The sequence below is a fragment of the Sparassis crispa genome (assembly GCF_003851025.1).
Source record: "Sparassis crispa DNA, contig_000009F, whole genome shotgun sequence".
In the NCBI taxonomy this organism is placed as follows: Eukaryota; Fungi; Basidiomycota; class Agaricomycetes; order Polyporales; family Sparassidaceae; genus Sparassis; species Sparassis crispa.
The window spans coordinates 1,630,876-1,648,134 of NW_020939756.1; the positions used below are offsets into that span (position 1 = coordinate 1,630,876).

General features: G+C 49.4%; 2 protein-coding genes and 1 non-coding gene across 3 annotated transcripts; 1 reads left to right on the forward strand and 2 right to left on the reverse strand.

Annotated features, from left to right (window-relative positions):
• Positions 1-5,003: 5,003 nt before the first annotated feature.
• On the forward strand, positions 5,004-5,098 carry SCP_t1005300. The gene is made up of 2 exons: positions 5,004-5,039; positions 5,064-5,098. It is a non-coding gene; the product is annotated as a tRNA-Asp (tRNA).
• A 368-nt stretch (positions 5,099-5,466) lies between these two features.
• Positions 5,467-6,492, reverse strand: SCP_1005310 (predicted protein; the record flags this gene model as incomplete). The annotated part of the gene is made up of 3 exons (XM_027762395.1): positions 5,467-5,970; positions 6,019-6,353; positions 6,402-6,492. The coding sequence occupies 3 exons, from the start codon at positions 6,490-6,492 to the stop codon at positions 5,467-5,469; spliced, it is 930 nt and encodes a 309-aa protein (XP_027618196.1).
• A 1,702-nt stretch (positions 6,493-8,194) lies between these two features.
• Positions 8,195-16,236, reverse strand: SCP_1005320 (ATP-dependent bile acid permease; the record flags this gene model as incomplete). Its single annotated transcript, XM_027762396.1, has 38 exons — positions 8,195-8,313; positions 8,368-8,515; positions 8,569-8,648; positions 8,700-8,879; positions 8,940-9,019; positions 9,082-9,099; positions 9,197-9,310; positions 9,576-9,768; positions 9,823-10,203; positions 10,262-10,310; positions 10,365-10,379; positions 10,437-10,517; positions 10,577-10,847; positions 10,904-11,112; positions 11,178-11,412; positions 11,471-11,562; positions 11,617-11,642; positions 11,699-12,059; positions 12,113-12,145; positions 12,197-12,245; positions 12,297-12,640; positions 12,690-12,758; positions 12,812-12,853; positions 12,909-12,936; positions 12,991-13,023; positions 13,078-13,340; positions 13,400-13,792; positions 13,852-13,897; positions 13,952-13,977; positions 14,027-14,148; positions 14,200-14,290; positions 14,352-14,505; positions 14,561-14,600; positions 14,656-14,695; positions 14,744-14,841; positions 14,892-15,075; positions 15,129-15,437; positions 15,490-16,236. The coding sequence occupies 38 exons, from the start codon at positions 16,234-16,236 to the stop codon at positions 8,195-8,197; spliced, it is 5,763 nt and encodes a 1,920-aa protein (XP_027618197.1).
• Positions 16,237-17,259: the final 1,023 nt, after the last annotated feature.

Here is a 17,259-nt window from a genome sequence, read left to right on the forward strand (position 1 = left end):
ATTATTACGCCAGGAATGCGAGCGGCTTGCATTACAGGTGCAAGAGGAGGAATTTGATAGCATTGGGGAGGATGCAACAGTCTCAAATGTAGTTCAGGAATTTCAAAACTTGGGTAAGTTGAACAGTCAGGTTTGCATTGAGACATTACTTAATTCTTTGCATTATAAGGCCTGAATGGTGAAGAAGGAGATGAAGATGACATGCACGAACACTTTACAGGAGTGCCTGTAGATCATGACTTTGCTCCATATGGAAACAAAACTGTGTGTATATTTATTTGAATCCTTGTAGTAATTTTAACATTTTGACTTGAATGATAGATGTTTTTACTCGATGTTTTAGACAATTTGCCGAGACTGCGTTTGTCTAGCAGTCAGCTCAAGATGATTTTATGGATTATGAGAGAAGTTGGAGCTAAGAATGTTCCTTCCTTCAAAGGTTTTCGTCAGATGCAAAATCAACTACGCACTTTATGTGGGGTTACCACCTCTCCACAAAAGTTATCTCTTGGCAATCACTTTTATGTGAATGATCCTCGTGACATAATACACATGGTAAGTCACACTTCTCTTAAATATTCTCTCACATTTATTGATGGCATGCAGGACTTCGCAAATCCACAAGTGGCACCATATATTAATATTTGGCCAGAGGTTACAGATGGTCCAATTTCAGAAACATGGCAGGCAGAACATTGGAAAGAAGTTCCTCTTGATCTACTTACTCCTGCTGCACGTTCGGCATCAGGGTCCAAGCAGTTCTATGTTAATGAACTTAATGAACTTCAAAATGGTCAGCTTGTGATTCCTATTATCTGGATGCGACGACATGGAGAGCTTTATGGAGATTGTCGTTTAGTACAGAGAATGAATAATAATGTGAGTTAATATAATTTGTAATAACTGTAACTAACCAATTTTTTTGGCCATATTTAGAAGCTGCATGTTGAAGAAGCATCAGAGCTTGTTAGTATTCAACTCTCACAATTTTGCTACAATTATTATGATCTTCTTGAAAAAGCTTCCATTGTATTTGAGGGTCAGTTTCTCTTAATATTAGTCTATTAGCACTACTAAGTTACATATTTTATAGAGCCATTCAAGCAGTATGCAAGCAATATGCCCAATCCTCTCCGTAAACTTGCAGATGATGAGGACTTGGTAACCATTTTTATTCCATTGTGGGCAGACGATGTTTCAGGTGCTCGCTCCAAACAATACCAAAAACACGTCAATGTTTATATGGTCAATTCAAACTTGCCGGGTCGACTGCTTCAGCAGGAATATTTTGTCAAGTTTGTATCTACATCACCGCATGCTTCTGCACCAGAGCAATTTGAAGCAATCATGCCACTTATACAGTATGTTTATTTATACTTGCAATAGTTATAAACTAATATGTCGCCTTATAGAGAAACACACAAAAAGCCAATTCGATGTTTTAATGCTGCAACCAATCGCCATACACGAGTCAGGTTAATTGTGCCTGATTTGCCTGCAGATAATCCCCAGCAGGCCGAAGAAGCATCTCATATTGGTATGAATGCTAACTGCAAATGCCGACGATGTAAGGTAGGAGGTCCATATGAGGTTCAAGAATCAGATGAAGGGTATCATGCATTACATGAAGTAAGCATCATTTGAATGAGATATATATGTGGCTAATGTTTTAACTTTGTAGCCTGGTGAACTGCGAAATGCAACACAGACCAAAGAAGCAATACTTGAGCAACTTAGACTTGCCGCCTTTGGAGTTGCACAGAAGGTTGCAGATCATCAAACTGCATCAGGGGTGAAAGACAAGATTGCACAACATTACATTGAACAACTTATTCAAAAGGCCCACGAGATTAAAGCATCAGAACCAGGTCGTTCATCTGAATCAATTGCTGATCAGCTTGCAGAATGGCTCAAAACAGAGACTGCTCAACCATTTAATATTCTTCTAACAATTTCAAGTAAGTTTCACAAAGTTAGCTGTTTAGTAATTAGACTAACATATATTTTAGCTCTTGATCTAACCCAGGATACTCCAGTAGAGCTTCTTCACACCATATTACTGGGCCTTGTGAAGTATTATTGGCATTCTCTTCACATATCATGGACAGAAGCCAATCAGGATCTGTTTACACTCCGACTTCAGGCAACAGATATTCAAGGACTCAATATTCCACCAATACGCGCCTCTTATATCATACAGTATCGCAATGGTCTTATTGGCAAGCACTTCAAGACAATTATGCAGACTGCAACATTTCATGTGCATGATATTGCATCCCCTTCACAATTCAAGGTTATGAAGGCAATGGGTGAGCTTGGTGCAGTATTATGGATACCAGAGATCGATAATATGGCACAATATCTGGTGAATATTATCTGTTTGATCATATTATTCAATACTAAATATTCTACATTTTATAGGATGATCTAAAAATCTTGATTGATAATGCATTGGATGCATTTGATGATCTTGATCCTGCCCGAATCCTTGTGAAAGGCAAGCTTCATGTTCTAAAACACATTCTGGCCGACATATGGCGATTTGGCCCTGCAGTGCGATTTTCAACAGAAATCTTTGAATGTTTCAATGTGATCTTCTGCATGTGCTCAGTCTTGAGCAATCACCAGGCCCCAAGTCGTGATATTGCTCACAAACTGGCTGATATAGATCGTGTTAAGCATATTCTCAGTGACGGATATTGGCTGCAAGATCATCTACATGTTCAAGCTGGCAAGGATGTACGATCATTGCTCAAACGACAAACAATCATCCAGCATCATTTGGGTTAGACACCCGACAAGCCCTTTATTGCAGGATCGGTCAAAATATATCCACAGCAAAAGTGCAAGACTTGTCATATCTCAGAAACTCTTGCTTTCATGGCAGACAACTATGCAGAACTAGGCCTAACCCCAGATTCCATATGGAGTGATGCCATACATGTTGTTGCTCAATCTGGGGATGTTTGTAAGGTTGGTGCATGGGTGGTTGTAATATCAGAAGTACATTGTTCAGTCAGTCCAGCTCAATATACCTAACTAACTGCTTTATGTCAGGAAAATCAAGCAAATATAATTGGACGTATAGCAGAGATTCTAACTGTCAATGCTGTCTCAGATGCATTAGCATCTTCCATAGTCATATTGGATACCTTCCTTGTAGGTAACTCATTGCATTCCACTCTAGGTATGCCAATTTTGCGGCGACCTTCACCTACTCATAAAACATATCATGTTGTTCCATCCAAAGTGAGTTATATGCAGTTGTATCAAGGGAGTCACTCTAATAGAACAGCGTAGGCCATTCAGTTTATACTGAATGTGCAACATGATTGTTGTACATGTGCCTGTCAAATAACTGCATCACATCCCATCCTTCAGGAAAGAGAGCTCACTAGACGAGTTGCATGCACAATATTTCACAATGATGACAATCACTTCGTCATCAATACCCATGCACTACACAATAGTCATCTCCTGCGATGCTGCCTCCCCTGGACATTGACTGCTCCACAGGCACTTGTTGATGACCGTGTGAAATGGCATGCTGAGCTGGCAACAGTTCTCCGGGTGGACAGAGACAAGAAGCGATCCGAAACCAGGGCAAAAGCAGCTGCAACATGAGCAAGAAACAAGGCAGTGAAGACAGCGCAATCAGTACAAGTCCAAAATGTGGGACCCAGTCTGACAACTGACATGGAGGTGGAACCAGAGGATGTGGATGAAAGCGAGACATCTGACACTGACATGGATATTGAGCGCAGACCAAGGAAGAGGCAAAGAGGCGAGTTGCCTAATGATGATAGCCGCTCAGCGACCCGGGGACAGTCATAATTACTGAAGGACATTGGGCATAATATAGGATTGACATGTTAAGACAGAACATAGATTTATTGAGCAAAATGATCATGCCGACTGTGCTGTTAAGCCTGCTGGAGACTTGAGAGGCAAGAGTTTATCAACATAAGAGCCAAACAGTGCAATGACATTGGCGCCGAGGTCAGACAAGGGTCACGGCTCAGGGGCAACCCAATCTTGACTCAAAATCTCAGTACAACACTTTTGTGCGACATCAAAGCAGCCTCGAGCCTCTGAATATCCTATTGAGCTACCCAACCACCTCGATTGAACAATCTGACTTGAGCATTGTCTGCTCCATAGACCGCCTGTCGCGCCAACATCAGCTTGGTTTTGCGGTGTAGACACATTCCGATGGTGCGGAACCTACTTCCACGACAGGGTCCTTGTCTTTTGTATCTCCCACGCATGATCGGAATCATCGAGGTCTATCGTAGGAGGGAGATAGGCGCAAGGATATGAGAAGCCTATCTCGGGTTTGGCCTGTGTGTGAAATTGTGCTCGCACGCATAGGTGCCTACATGCCAAAGATGGATCGCAAGGATGGCCCAGCGCGGCACTGTCACCATCTGTCATACTCGGTGTTCACAAAACTGGAAAACTGGACAGCGGGAAAAAGGGAGAGCCGACGGAAGGCGCGAAGACCTGGTGGAGCGAGAGAGGTGTACCGAACAATTAATATATACGAGGAACTACAGAGATAGAACGCCCGCAAGTGTAGACTGAGGAAGTATGGACGTACCTGTCAGAATAGGAACCTAAGGAGGGGGCGTAAGCTTGAACGAAAGGTGAGGGCACCGTGAGTCGTGACTGCACAATGTTCGTGAGCCTGTGCCATACATTTACTGGTAAGTCGCAGTACAAAATATCCGATGTCTCTTCACTGGCACAGAGAAAGATATCCTCGGATAAAATTTCCGAGTCGCAGCGTGGAGCTCGGCAAGTTCGTATACTTTCGAATGAGTACTCTTTGGAGAGCCCTAGGTTCGACACAAACCCCTCTGATAACGTCGGAACGCGGATGGTGCTTGGTATGAGACTAACGAGAGCCGTACTGCAGTGACTTGAGGCAACCAAATTATTATTACCGAGCACATGCTTAAAGTCACAGCACTATAGATATTACTTCAATCGCTTTGTAACGTGACCGACTGGCGGAGCGGTTGCGCACTTGACTGTCGTGCGAAGAACCTCATATCCATGTCGTCAGGAGATGCAGGTTCGACTCCTGCGTTGGTCGTGTGCGCGAGTGTGGCATAGCTTTTGCCGAAGTCACCGCATTTTGAAAAAAAGAATTTGCTCACGCCGACCTTCGAGACAATTATAACGACAAACTTATAGTACAATATCGCTACCGAGTTGACGTCTACTTCACTGACTGCGAGTATGTTGTAGAATAGCGCGGGTGAAAGCACACATAAGCGCGTGCGCGAAGTGAATGAAGTGGGACACGCTACAACGTAACCTGCTCATAACCGGTCATGGAGGGCGTAAGCCAATGCACAGAGGACGGGACATAAGTATGCTTGGTACATTACAATGATGCATGGACTCCCGCAGAACTCGCTCTATCTCACACAGACCACAAGGACGACGACGCACAGCGACTCATCGGCGCGCAACGCGCTTCCGCTCTCGTCCCTCCTCTTCAACGTCCATATCGTCCGAGGACACCACGTTCCGATTCTGGTCTTGCACTTGGTGTGTTGGCGCTGCGCCGAGAGCCGCGCCGCGCGTGCTCCGCGTGCGTCGCCGGCTCGTGCCCACAGCCGCGTCCGCGGCGACGGAGGGAGCAGGTGTCGCAGAGTCGAGCATCATGACGTTGTGTCGCCGCTTCATGCCGACTGTCTCGGGCATGATCGCCGCGGGCGATGGCGGTGCGTTCTGTGCGGGGATGATGGCGACGGGAACATCGGGGGTATCAAACAGGCGCGAATTAGTCGGGATGGCATTGAACACTGAGACTTCCTTCGGATTCGAGAGCGCGAATAGCCGGGTCTTGGATGTGCGTTGCAGTGGGATGGGCGGTGCTGGGGACGGGGACGGGGACGACGGCATGGCGGGCGGTGGCATAGTAGTGAGCGATGGCGTTTGTGGAGTGGGTGGTGCGCCCTAAAGAAGCGTGAGACGGTAGCTGTGGATGATGTGATCCTGACTCACCGTCGATGCGCTCGGGAGCTTTGATGCGATCTTCGAGCCAACGCTGGCACTGGCGGCCGGACGAGCACGTTCCTTCTCCCTGTCCTTCTCCTTCTCTTCGTCCTCGTCCTCCTCCTCTTCTCGTGACTTGATGGCCTCGAGCCGTGCTTCGATGTAGTCCATTATCCTACCGATGGTCATACCCTGCCCGGCGGTATCGCTGGACTCGCCCGTGGAAACGCCTTGCTGGATCATGAGGAGCATATCTTGGCACGCCGCGGCGTAGCCTGCATTGTACGCCCGCTTCGACGTGCGCCGGGAAGTGCGGTAAAACGTCGTAAGGCTCAGGGCGGCCGCTGATCGAGGTCAGGACAAGCAACTAGACATGAACAATCGACTCTCACCTTTGAAGTTGTTGGTGAGCTCCTTCTCTGCATTGGCGAGATTGGATGGTGGCAGCGAGCTGGCGAGCATGTTGAGATTGAGCGATTCCATAGTCGAGGACGTCGAGGACGGTGTTGAAGAACGACCGCACACAAGCGCACATTAGAATCAGGATTATGTAATCTACCCGTGACGATCATTTGGGATCTCAGGAGGCCGTTTCTGCTCGAATTGCTACACACTGAGGGCTGTGACACCCCAGCTTGGCTGACTGGATGCCCAAAGTGGCCCCTTTGCCTTGCTCTCACCGGTGCGGGCTGGTATGCCTTCGGGAGGACAGCGAAATCCGCTGGTGGCGTTCCCGCTGTATACCACGCTTCGCTTGTGCTGATCCTCAAGACCTGGGCCTCCGAGTGGCAGCTGCGCTTTAAAAGCCTCCCTGAGCGCCAGCGTCCGATGATGCAATCGCCCGTCGCCGATCCAATACACTCCAGGTAATACACTCCAGGTACAGTACACTATCGCCGCGTTTGGACTACTCGGTTTGCGCTCCCTCCAGCGTGTTCTACCTGTTCACGGCACCTAATTAGGAGCAGTAGCCACGCTGCCTTGGCTCTATCTCTATGCACCGGGACTATGATGCAAGCTGAGTGCTCCGCCGTGTTCGATTGGTGAGGGTTGCGCGCCCTCTGGCGTGGCTTATCTGTTTTTTTCTCACTGTGGGGTCGGGCGAGCCCGGTCGAGCAGGATGTGCGGAGCACTTCTAGGAGCTTTTGGCATGACTGTCTCGCTATAGTTTGAGTTCGGGCGCTCGAGTATTGTTAATGTGCCTCCGGTCGTCGGAAATGTGATAGGTTGATTATGATCATGTCCGCCCCCGGATGTCGACAGCTGGCGTTCCAGTGAATATATGTACTGTATCATCAAACGAGATGCTCACTCGAACTTGGTCGACAGGATCGACTGGAGCGGGAGAGGGAGTGCTCGACGACGCCCGGTTGGCGCCTGTAGTGTCAGAGACCTACAATCAGGTGGGCCAGCCGGAAAGATTCAGATGTCAGCGTACGACAGCGCGGCCGAGCGTGAAAGTGCAGCGCGCACTCGATGGTCAGAGGCGCCCCTGTTCGTTGAGCTTCTTTGACCGGCCTAACCAGGCTGAGCTTGCTGTGACGGTAAGCGTGAGCTCGCCGTCGCCTCGCGGGGAAGTGAACAGGTTGGACTGAGCACATAGTCCACTTCAGCCCTATCGCCGTCCAGTGATGCACAGCGAGGTTGAACGTATCCATATACGCCAAAAGATCAGTTCCTGCAGGATAGGTCCAGATCAAATGTGTTATTACTCGTATACTTGCACGCAGCGGCTCGCGCAAGACAAACATAGTACCAATGCGTCTGAGATTACATACGAGGGTATTCCTGTGAGACCCTGTGGTCCAAGAGTCTATCCTCCAAAGCCAGCTCAAAATACTCCTTTCCTTGTCTAGTTCCCCACATCTCAGTCTTCGAAAGGTCAAAACTACCTTCGCCGAGAGCATCTCCAAAGTCGTCGTAGTCCCAAGTCAGATCTGCCTCACCCTTGACATGTTGGAAGAGACCTTGCATGAAGTGATCTCTGAACAATGCATCAATGGGGCGGAGGCTAGGGTCCTGGATGTGGCTAAGGTCAAGGTGGAGGCCGTCGATATCGGCGTTTCCATTCACAAAAGCAGTGATGCGATAATCATTCTACAATAAGGGCTCAGAGTTTAAGCGGTTGAAGATAACAAAAACACTGACATCAGGGTCTACGCCAAATTCATAATTGTCCCAAGAATCATGCAAGTCGCTCCGCAATGTAATGATATTCTGCACAGAATCGATCTTGGAGGATCCTCCGAGGTACGCTTCGTCCAGAGTATCGGTAATCATGCTGGCATAGCCCTTTCGTAGCCACTAAGAGTTGTTCTTGTCAGCTCGCAAGTGCATGTACAGGGAAGGTAGGCTCACCTCCGTCAAATGCGCTCGCGGGAAGATATGAGCGGCTTTCAGTCGGGAAGATATGAGCGGCTTTCAGTCGGGAATACGTATTCGCTTCCAATCCGGTAATGAGGCACTTGCCGTCCCTAGCGCGCGAACGTAAACGATAATGGTTGTCCTGATAATAGAACTATAACCAATCTGGTCAACGAGATAGTGCGCATGGCTCACTCGGGCGGGAGTCTCTGAGTGCGTAGGAATTCGAGGACGAGCACGTTCGGAAGCTACGAAAACCCTGGTAGGACGACCATCTATGCCGGATATACGTCTTCAGTAAGAACACGAATGATCAGCAAGCCCACCGATAGTGAGTAAAACGTAATGTCCCGGCTGCACGATTGTATCCCCGGAACGCTTCTCCTCGCCAACACGGCGCGTCTCAACATCATATTCGAAAATCGCCCAGTCCACCGGTACGCACAAGACGTTGGTCAACCAAGCGAAGAAGGTGACCCAAGTGACCCTGCCATATTGCCAAAACCCTGTGATTGTCTCGCTAAGTTTGCGAAAACTGAAGTTTAAGTTGGGTTTAGGAGCCGTACCTGCGATAACAGAGTTTTCAGAAGTGTACACCTCCACGTTCCTGCTGGGTAGTCGAGCAATCGTGTTATGTCTGTTAGGGCTGGTGGTTTCCCAATCAGGAAACATATATTAGTCAGCACATAGGTATGTCGGAGAACATACTGGAATCTCCTAGAATTACTGTGTAGTATAAATATATGGCCCCAACCGCATGAGCCCCTCATGCGCTTGTGACCCATGGCCTAACAGCCGAGTGAGTAGTAGTGATCAACCTCACAATAATGTCCGGGGGCTATATCCATGCCAGAAGACAAGATCCCGAAGGCCTTGAACAATCATGAACTTCAGGGTAGTGGTTCGGAGATACTTAGACAGTTGCCAAACTGGGAATCTATTTTCTATAAAGAATTATTTAAATGTCACGCGGAGTCACAGAGGGCTTCGCTGCCCAGTTTGGCAACTGTCTACGTCCACTGATCTCGCACCTTCCTGTGGCATGCGCCCCTGAGATTAATCCCCTCGTGTCCTCAACTGAAGGTACGGGTTCGTTTGATGAGTCGAAGCAAAGTGTCTACAAATAGCACGATATCCTAAGCAAACTGTACACGGTAATATAGACAGTGCGGATCTCTGATACTGGCTCGCATCACGTTCACAGCAAGTCCCGCTCTGCTTTTGCCTTCGCTGCAGCCTCGAGTTCTGCAAATGTCCCACTCTTGAGGCACATGTTGCGGAAAATGCCATTTTCTTTCTGGATGAGATTCAGCGGCGTGTCGAATTCTACGAGTTCACCCTTGTCGAGAATGAGGAGACGGTCGTAGTCGATGACAGTCCGTAAGCGATGCGCGACTGTTATCGATTTAGTTAGCACCAGCAATAGCCAGGAATTTTTCACGGATGTACCGGTCAGCAAGAGCGAGTCATTGAACTCCTCTCGAATAGTCGCCTGGATCTTTGCGTCGGTGGCGAAATCGATGCTGCTCGTGGCCTCGTCGAGAACAATGATCGAGCTCCGGCGGAGCAAAGCCCGTGCCATCGCTATGAGCTGTCTTTGGCCTTGAGAGAAGTTCGTCCCACCCGCAGAGACCTGTGTATCCAGCGTGATGACCGTCTTGCCTTCCGTCTCGGTTGCACTCATGGATACAGACGCAATGGTGCCTTCTCGTTCTATAATTGACGCCGGACGCGAGGGCTCGCGCGATGACTTTTGAGACTCCAACTGGCTGTCTGTCAGCATCTGGACACGGTACAGTACGTCGAGGCATTCGCTATCCTCGTGTTCGCCTGGGAGTAGGAACAGTCAGTACTGATTGTCTCACATCACAGAAGCTCATCCATTCACCGAAGGGATCAAGGTTGTCTCGCAGCGTTCCCGAGAAGAGAGTAGCATCCTGGTTTGAATTGTTGAGCATCTATCGGGTTAATTTTGCCACCGCCAGACGTACCTGCGGGATAAATGTCTGAGAGTTCGGCAGTCAGCGTGATCGCACGACAGCCCTCGTACTGTAATGACTCACAATTCTTGAGCGGAGGTCATGAAGTCCAATGCTGGAGATATCAACGCCATCAATTAGAATACGCCCACTACTCGGATCAACCTGGTCGAGAGAAAGAGCGTTACATAACGTTCACCCATATACGGAGCAATTCAACTCACGAAACGCAGGATGCTCATCGCAAGTGTCGACTTCCCACTACCTGTTCTCCCCAACAGTCCAATCCGCTCCTTCGCTTTGAGAGTGAACGAGACACCGTGTAAGATCGCAGGAAGCTCTGGCGAATACTTGATAACGAGATCTTCCACAGCAATCATTGAGTCCTTGTTAGGACTCGAGGACGACGGCCAGTAAGCAGGAGGACGGTTTGATTCAATAACAGCGGGTGGCTCCTGAGGAAGATCCAAGTATTCAACAACTCGTTCTACGGAGCTAAGACACAAATTGGCTTCAGTTCCGAAACATGTAATCAGGAGACGGAAACGTACTTGAGGTCGAGCTCCAAGGACGTCCAGAAACGGCATGCCCAGTAGACACTGGTAGTGAAGGACATGGCTGATGTGATGGAGACACCAGCAATACCTGCTTCGACATAGCCTGCAAGTGCGAATAACGTCGTCGCCAGAACAGCGCATGCGTTGAGTAAATCGAAATACAAGGACAACCACCTGTTAGTCATCCAGAAGCTGTACCACATCTAATGAAATGGGCGTTGTTGGATCAGTGAAGTGAAAGAAAGCTCAAAGAAGGAACAGAACTAACTTTAGTGGTAAGATCGACTTTGGTGTAAAGATCCTCTAGGAAATGCTGCTCAGCGGAGAAGGCGCGCACTGTGACAATACCTTCCAGCAATTCGTTGAAATTTGCGAAGATTGGGCTGCGCGTGACAGACTCCATACGACGGAGATCACGACCAGTATGGAGGTATCCAATGACTGCACGGCGATAGAAAAAGCTGAGGATTGAAGCAGGGATGATGAAGAGCGGAAAGACGACGCTGTGACCTAGCGTATGAGCAAAGGGGTGTATCGTGATACTGAGGACGATCGGCATACACTACTGTGATTACAGATGCAGCGAAACTCGCCAGCGAAGTATTAACGGCCTGCAGTGAACTCGCAAGGGAAGAATCCACCGTTTCTATATCCTACCAGCGAAGATTTCTAAGTTGAGACAACGGATGCAATGCAAATCGACCCACCTTACTGAAACGATTCAACTTGCGGCCTAGCGTTGAGATGCCTATAAGTGACGTTTCCACCGTCATCCAAGAAATAACTGACCTTGCGGAGTGACATCATGCCAACGCATGGGAGCTCTCACGACCGTCCTCAACATTTGCCCGAACAGAACTCGCGAAGCCCTCAACGCTCCGGTATACTGGGTAATGACTGCGGTGATATTGACTAGGCCAGTGGATAATGTAATGGCCAGGTAGATGCCAACGTAGAAGAACGGATGCTGCTGAGCAGGAGGCCAGTTGATGCCGAGGAACTTGCCCGGAACGGAGGGAGCGACTGCGTTTTGCACGAGTTGGAGATTGTGATACGACTCGTCCATGAGCACGTCATGGTGGGAAGTCGCCCAAGGCTTGTACATATACATAGAGGTGGAGTTTGGTGCACCGTAGGCCTCACCCCACACCTAGAGAAATGGATGTTAGCTCGGCTGAGCCAAAATAAGGGTCGTGAGGTTACCTTGATCCAGAGCTTTCCTGAGACTCCGAGGAACTACACGAATGGTCAACATAATCGCCAACGATATAACGTGATAATACATACTTGGGTCGCAACAACTAAAGTGAACAGAATAATCCACGTCCAATAAGATCTGCGCATTATTTAGTCAAGGCAGAAGTATGACGTGAAATCCACAACGTACGATGCCTTCAGATAGGTATTATAGATGGACCACTTGACGCTGCCAGTTTCTCTCTTCTCCTCCTCCACCAGCTTTCTGGCGGACTTTGGTTTTGCTGCTTCCACTGCTGTCTCAGGCGAACCTTCGGCATCAATTTCTGCATTGGGGTTTCCCTTGTTCTCTTCCTCCTGCACTTGCTGTTCTTCCTTGTGAGCTTCGACTGATTCATCATGAGTAATATAATCCAAAATGCCTTGGGCACGTAGATCCTTGATCATGCCCTGCATATCTATCCGCCCATCTAGCATACGTACAAGGTAGTGCGCTCCGGGAAGGACGAGCTCGACATGATGGGTGACGAGGATCTGACAAGAGACTGAGCCATTCGCTCGTGGAAAGTTAAGATGAACGTACCACAGTACGGTGTTCCAACAGAGGTCCGCACAAGAGCCGCTCGACCAAGAAGCGCGCAGTGTGACTATCCTGTTACGACCACAGGTAAATCGTGGTTGAGGTCACAGTCCGGTAGCACTCACCACTGCACTCAAAGGATCGTCGAGTAGGACGTACTTGCTACGCTACAAACCGAGTATCGTTAACTACTGCCGAAACAATACACCTCAAGCGACGTACCGCATACACTGCACGTGCGAGCGCAACTCTAAATAACACTCAGCCGTCATCGCAGTGCAGAAGTGAAAAAGCACATGCTCACCGGGCCTTCTGTCCACCGGAAAGACTGACACCCCTGCATGCAATTCGTCAGTGCAATGTCATGCAACCAGAGCTAGTCATGACTCACCGAGCGCCAATCTCTGTCGCGTCTCCATCTTCAAGAATGCTCAGGTCCGTCTGCAGAGCGCAGCATTCGATGACTGCATTGTAACGCTCCTCGTCATAAGGGAACCCGAAGATAATGTTGTTCTTGATCGATTGATGGCGCAACCATGGAGATTGCGCCGAATACGAGATTGTATGCGACAGACCGTGTTCATCCACTTTCGACGGGTTCTTCGACATCACGATGCGGCCTTCCAAACGTGTCAATTCACCCAGCAATGCCATCTAGCCCATTGTTACCAATCATTGATGCCTGTGTCAAGAGCGAGGGATGTTCGACGTACCAAGAGTGCAGTTTTCCCGCTCCCAGTCGGTCCAGTAACGACGGACAGCTCGCCTTCAGGGAACATGACGTTGATGTCACGCAACTCAAAGCGATGATTCATGTCAACAGCCAGGTCACCTTCGGTATCTCCTGCAGAGGACTGTCCTTCGACGACTGTGTTCGTCTCGTCCGACCCCGAGTCGAAAGGTGATCTCCGCTTCTGCTTTCCGTTCTTGTCCTTGCACTCGTCTTTCTCCTTAACTTCGTTCCACTTGAATGCGCCGTTGACGATGCCAAAACCCTCTTCTTCGACGTCTGTGGGCTTCACGTACTTGCGCTTCAGTGAAGATACTTGTTCGTCGACTTCTTCCTCTCCCAGATATGTCGCGATACGATCCAACGCGACCTTCGCCTGGATTGAACATCGCGATAAGCGAATAATAGAGATGGTTATTACAAAGTCTGACGCACCTCTAGAGCCTGGACTATCCAAGCCGGAATGGTATTGAGCGGTACCCTGGATGGTTTCGTCAGCATGCATCTGAGCATCTACAGGTGAGCACCAACTGACCTGATCATGGAGAACAGTGTGATAGCCTGCGACAAGTATTAGATGAAGACTCGTGTAAAAGAGGAACAAACGTACAGCGAACGCTGTGCCGACTGTCAATTCATTACCCTGCAGAACGTACACAGTGAACGAGGTGACGGAGAGCAAAATCGGGGCAGTCGTCCAAATAAGAGAGAACATGACGTTGTTCACTCGGGCTGAATACGGCCGTCAGCATCAGAGGACGAGAGCGTCTTGCTCAGACACACATTTCACCATCCACTGCATCTCAACCTCACGCGCATCCATTACGCGTTCGGTCCAACGCTCTTCCCACGCAAAAAACTTGATGAATTTGACCTGCAAGAATGAAAGATGGTTTGCTCACTCAACAGAAAGTGTGATGACGTCCTGAACATACCGCCCCAATCAACTCGTTCAGGACACTCATCCGCTTATCGCGCGCCGTGGAGACTCCCTTTTGGATGCGCACAGCACGTTTGGCAACATGATTGTTAAGCGGCCAGCCGACTACCAGTATAATAAAGCCAGCAAAGGCCGAAAGGCCCATGAGTCTGTATTGCAACACATTAGATTCAAAGTGCACATCCAGAACATATGCGTACTCACTGATACAGGAATGTGCTTGCGACTACGATTTCAAAAGGAGCTTCGTGACGGATGGTTCAGCAATCACTATGAGCAAAGTCAAGAGTAGGTCTTACCACCATTTATCATGTACATGCTGGATATCACATTTGCGATCTAAGTCATAATGAGATCATAAAGGCCGGAATTCCAGAAGTCGCTTACCCTGCCAGCATCACCCGCCATCAAGTTCACGATCTTGCCAATATCCGCGCCCGCTTTGGGATCATCAACGTTAGGATCTTTCTTCTCGGCTGGTTTAGCTGTCGCACCCGTTAGCGGATTATGCTGGTAGTTTCCGAATATCACTTACCGGGCTCGGGAGCTTTGCCCTTAGCATCCTTGGCCTCCTTGGCCTCCTTCATCTTTTCCTTGTCAATGATACCAGAGAAATCTTTCCGCTTCAGCGCCTTATCGTAGATTGCAGTCATAAGTTCCGAACGAGCACGAATGCTCGCATGGCGACTGTACCACAGGTGCTGCACATCCGACTCAGCCTGTACAGCGGGCATCAGCACCGACAGCGTTTGCTGGCACGTTTGTCACCTACCTTGCAGAGCGTGGACAGGAAGGCGAGGAAGGCGAAGACGCATGCAATCGCGTGCATCTCCGACGTCGGATCCGAACGCGAGTCGAGGGCATCCAGAATCCTCTTCAGGAAGAACGGCCCCGCGTAGTTGAAGACGATGCTCACTATCGCGAGCACCGCGTCGAGGATTATGTCCTTCGAGTTTGTGGACCACAGGCGACGCAAGAGCGACAAACTCTTTGACCTCATGAACTTGATGTACAGAGGGCGCGCCTGCATCGTCGGGCTCAGTGCCCACACATCGTCTTCGCTAAGAGTAGTAACAGTTCCCTGCACGGAAATCAGTACGCGCGGCGCCCATGCAAAAGGTGAAACGACGTACACGATCGATGAGGGGCATCACCCACATGAACGACGCCCAACCCCACAGCGTGGTGTAGTCCTCGGGCGAAACGGACTTCCCGATTTCTGCCTTGTTAACCCGCCGACTCGGGATCGCGAGCGGCATGTTAACTACGACCAGCAGTAGCAGTGCGGCTGCAACCAGATCCGCAATGTACGCAGCCAGTGCCAGTGGAGAGGGAAGCGGGAACCCATACACCGCGTGGTCAAACAGCACGCCGCCGAACATGAGTAGGCTAAGCACGAAGCGCATGAAGAAGAGTATGAACAAGTCGCTTGGCACAGTCGCGGTCGGAGCGACGACAGGCCGGCCAGCCGCATAGAACCACGAGAATGCAACAAGGAACGCGTACATAGCTTTCCAACGCTCCTCCGGCTCGAGGTACATCGCGCGGGCGCAAATGCCGAGCCAGACGAGCGTCTCGACCACGGCGACGAAGGCCAGCAGGACGCCACGCCAGAGCGGAGCTGGCGAGGCTTCTTTGAGGATCTCTTCCTCGGACACGTCTTCCCCCGCGTCAAGGGCCTCCGCCTCGGGGAGACTCATGAATTCAGTGAACGGTCGCTTGATGGCATTCACCGTACTCCGCAGCAGAGTAGGAATTGGGACCAGCGAGAGCAGCACAAAGGCTACAAACCCAGCAGGGAGTACAGCAGACCAAAATTCACGAGAGCAAGGGCTCGCGAGCGCGTACAGCTCGCGCGCACCACCGCTACAAACCTTCATACTGGAACAAGGAAAGCTAAGGTCATGAATGAAAAATCTAGTTTGGTGAGGATGCACACCTTGGATTGCTGCTGCCTTTCGGTAGGTGGTTCTGACTGTGAACTGGACCCCCTCCCAGCTGGTAGTGGGCAGATAGGTGACCTTTGTGCTGTCCATCGTCTTAAGTGCGAGAGATCTCAGCGTCTGATACTCAACTTGCCAGCGCAAGTTCAAGATTTCGCGGAATGGATCATGACCAGGCTCACGGGCAGAGAAGTCCTATCATCGTTTTCCGTGTGAAGATGATATTGACGCTGTAGAGTTCCCAGACCAACCACATATAAACTATCTGGTCACACGACGGAAACATTGGGAATACTCTCATGCATGCGGTGCGGGCCCGTTCAAAGTTCGAATTGAGAGCTTCCTGCGGGAGATGTAGCCGTTCCATGGTCTTGTACCCCGCAATCGAGTAACGAACTCTATGGCTGCCCCAAAAAGAAGACAGCATGTATTTAGTAGAAGTGCGCTGCGTTTTGCGAGAATGTTTGAGACTGCATTTTCGAGCGATACGCCCAGAGTGATAGGCACCAATGCATTCGAGTGTCGAAGGTGAGCAACCTATACCATCGTGTGCGGACTCCAACATTCGGCGGCGGGTTGATGCTATGATAAAGCACTGACGCTTCTGTGTCATGATAATCGTATTCCGGTGAGGACATCGTGGTGATAATTATGAGGTCCAGCAGTATCGGATATAAATACAAACCACGTACATTCGACTGACCTAACAGCCTAAGCGTTTTTATGATAATATTTGCCTGTTCGAGGAGGGCAGTGCGCACGAGCTTGGAGGGTGAGTCCTGCGGTGAAGACGTTCCCGTCTAGTGAAATTTGTTCCCAAAGTTTCACACAGCTCCAGGTAAGGCCGATACCATGACTTCTTCCAGCATCATGAATTCTCGAGAAGCGCTTCGTTAAATTAATTTGTCAACGCAAGAGACTCGAAGCAATTGCGTGCGAAGGAACCAACATACTCTTAGT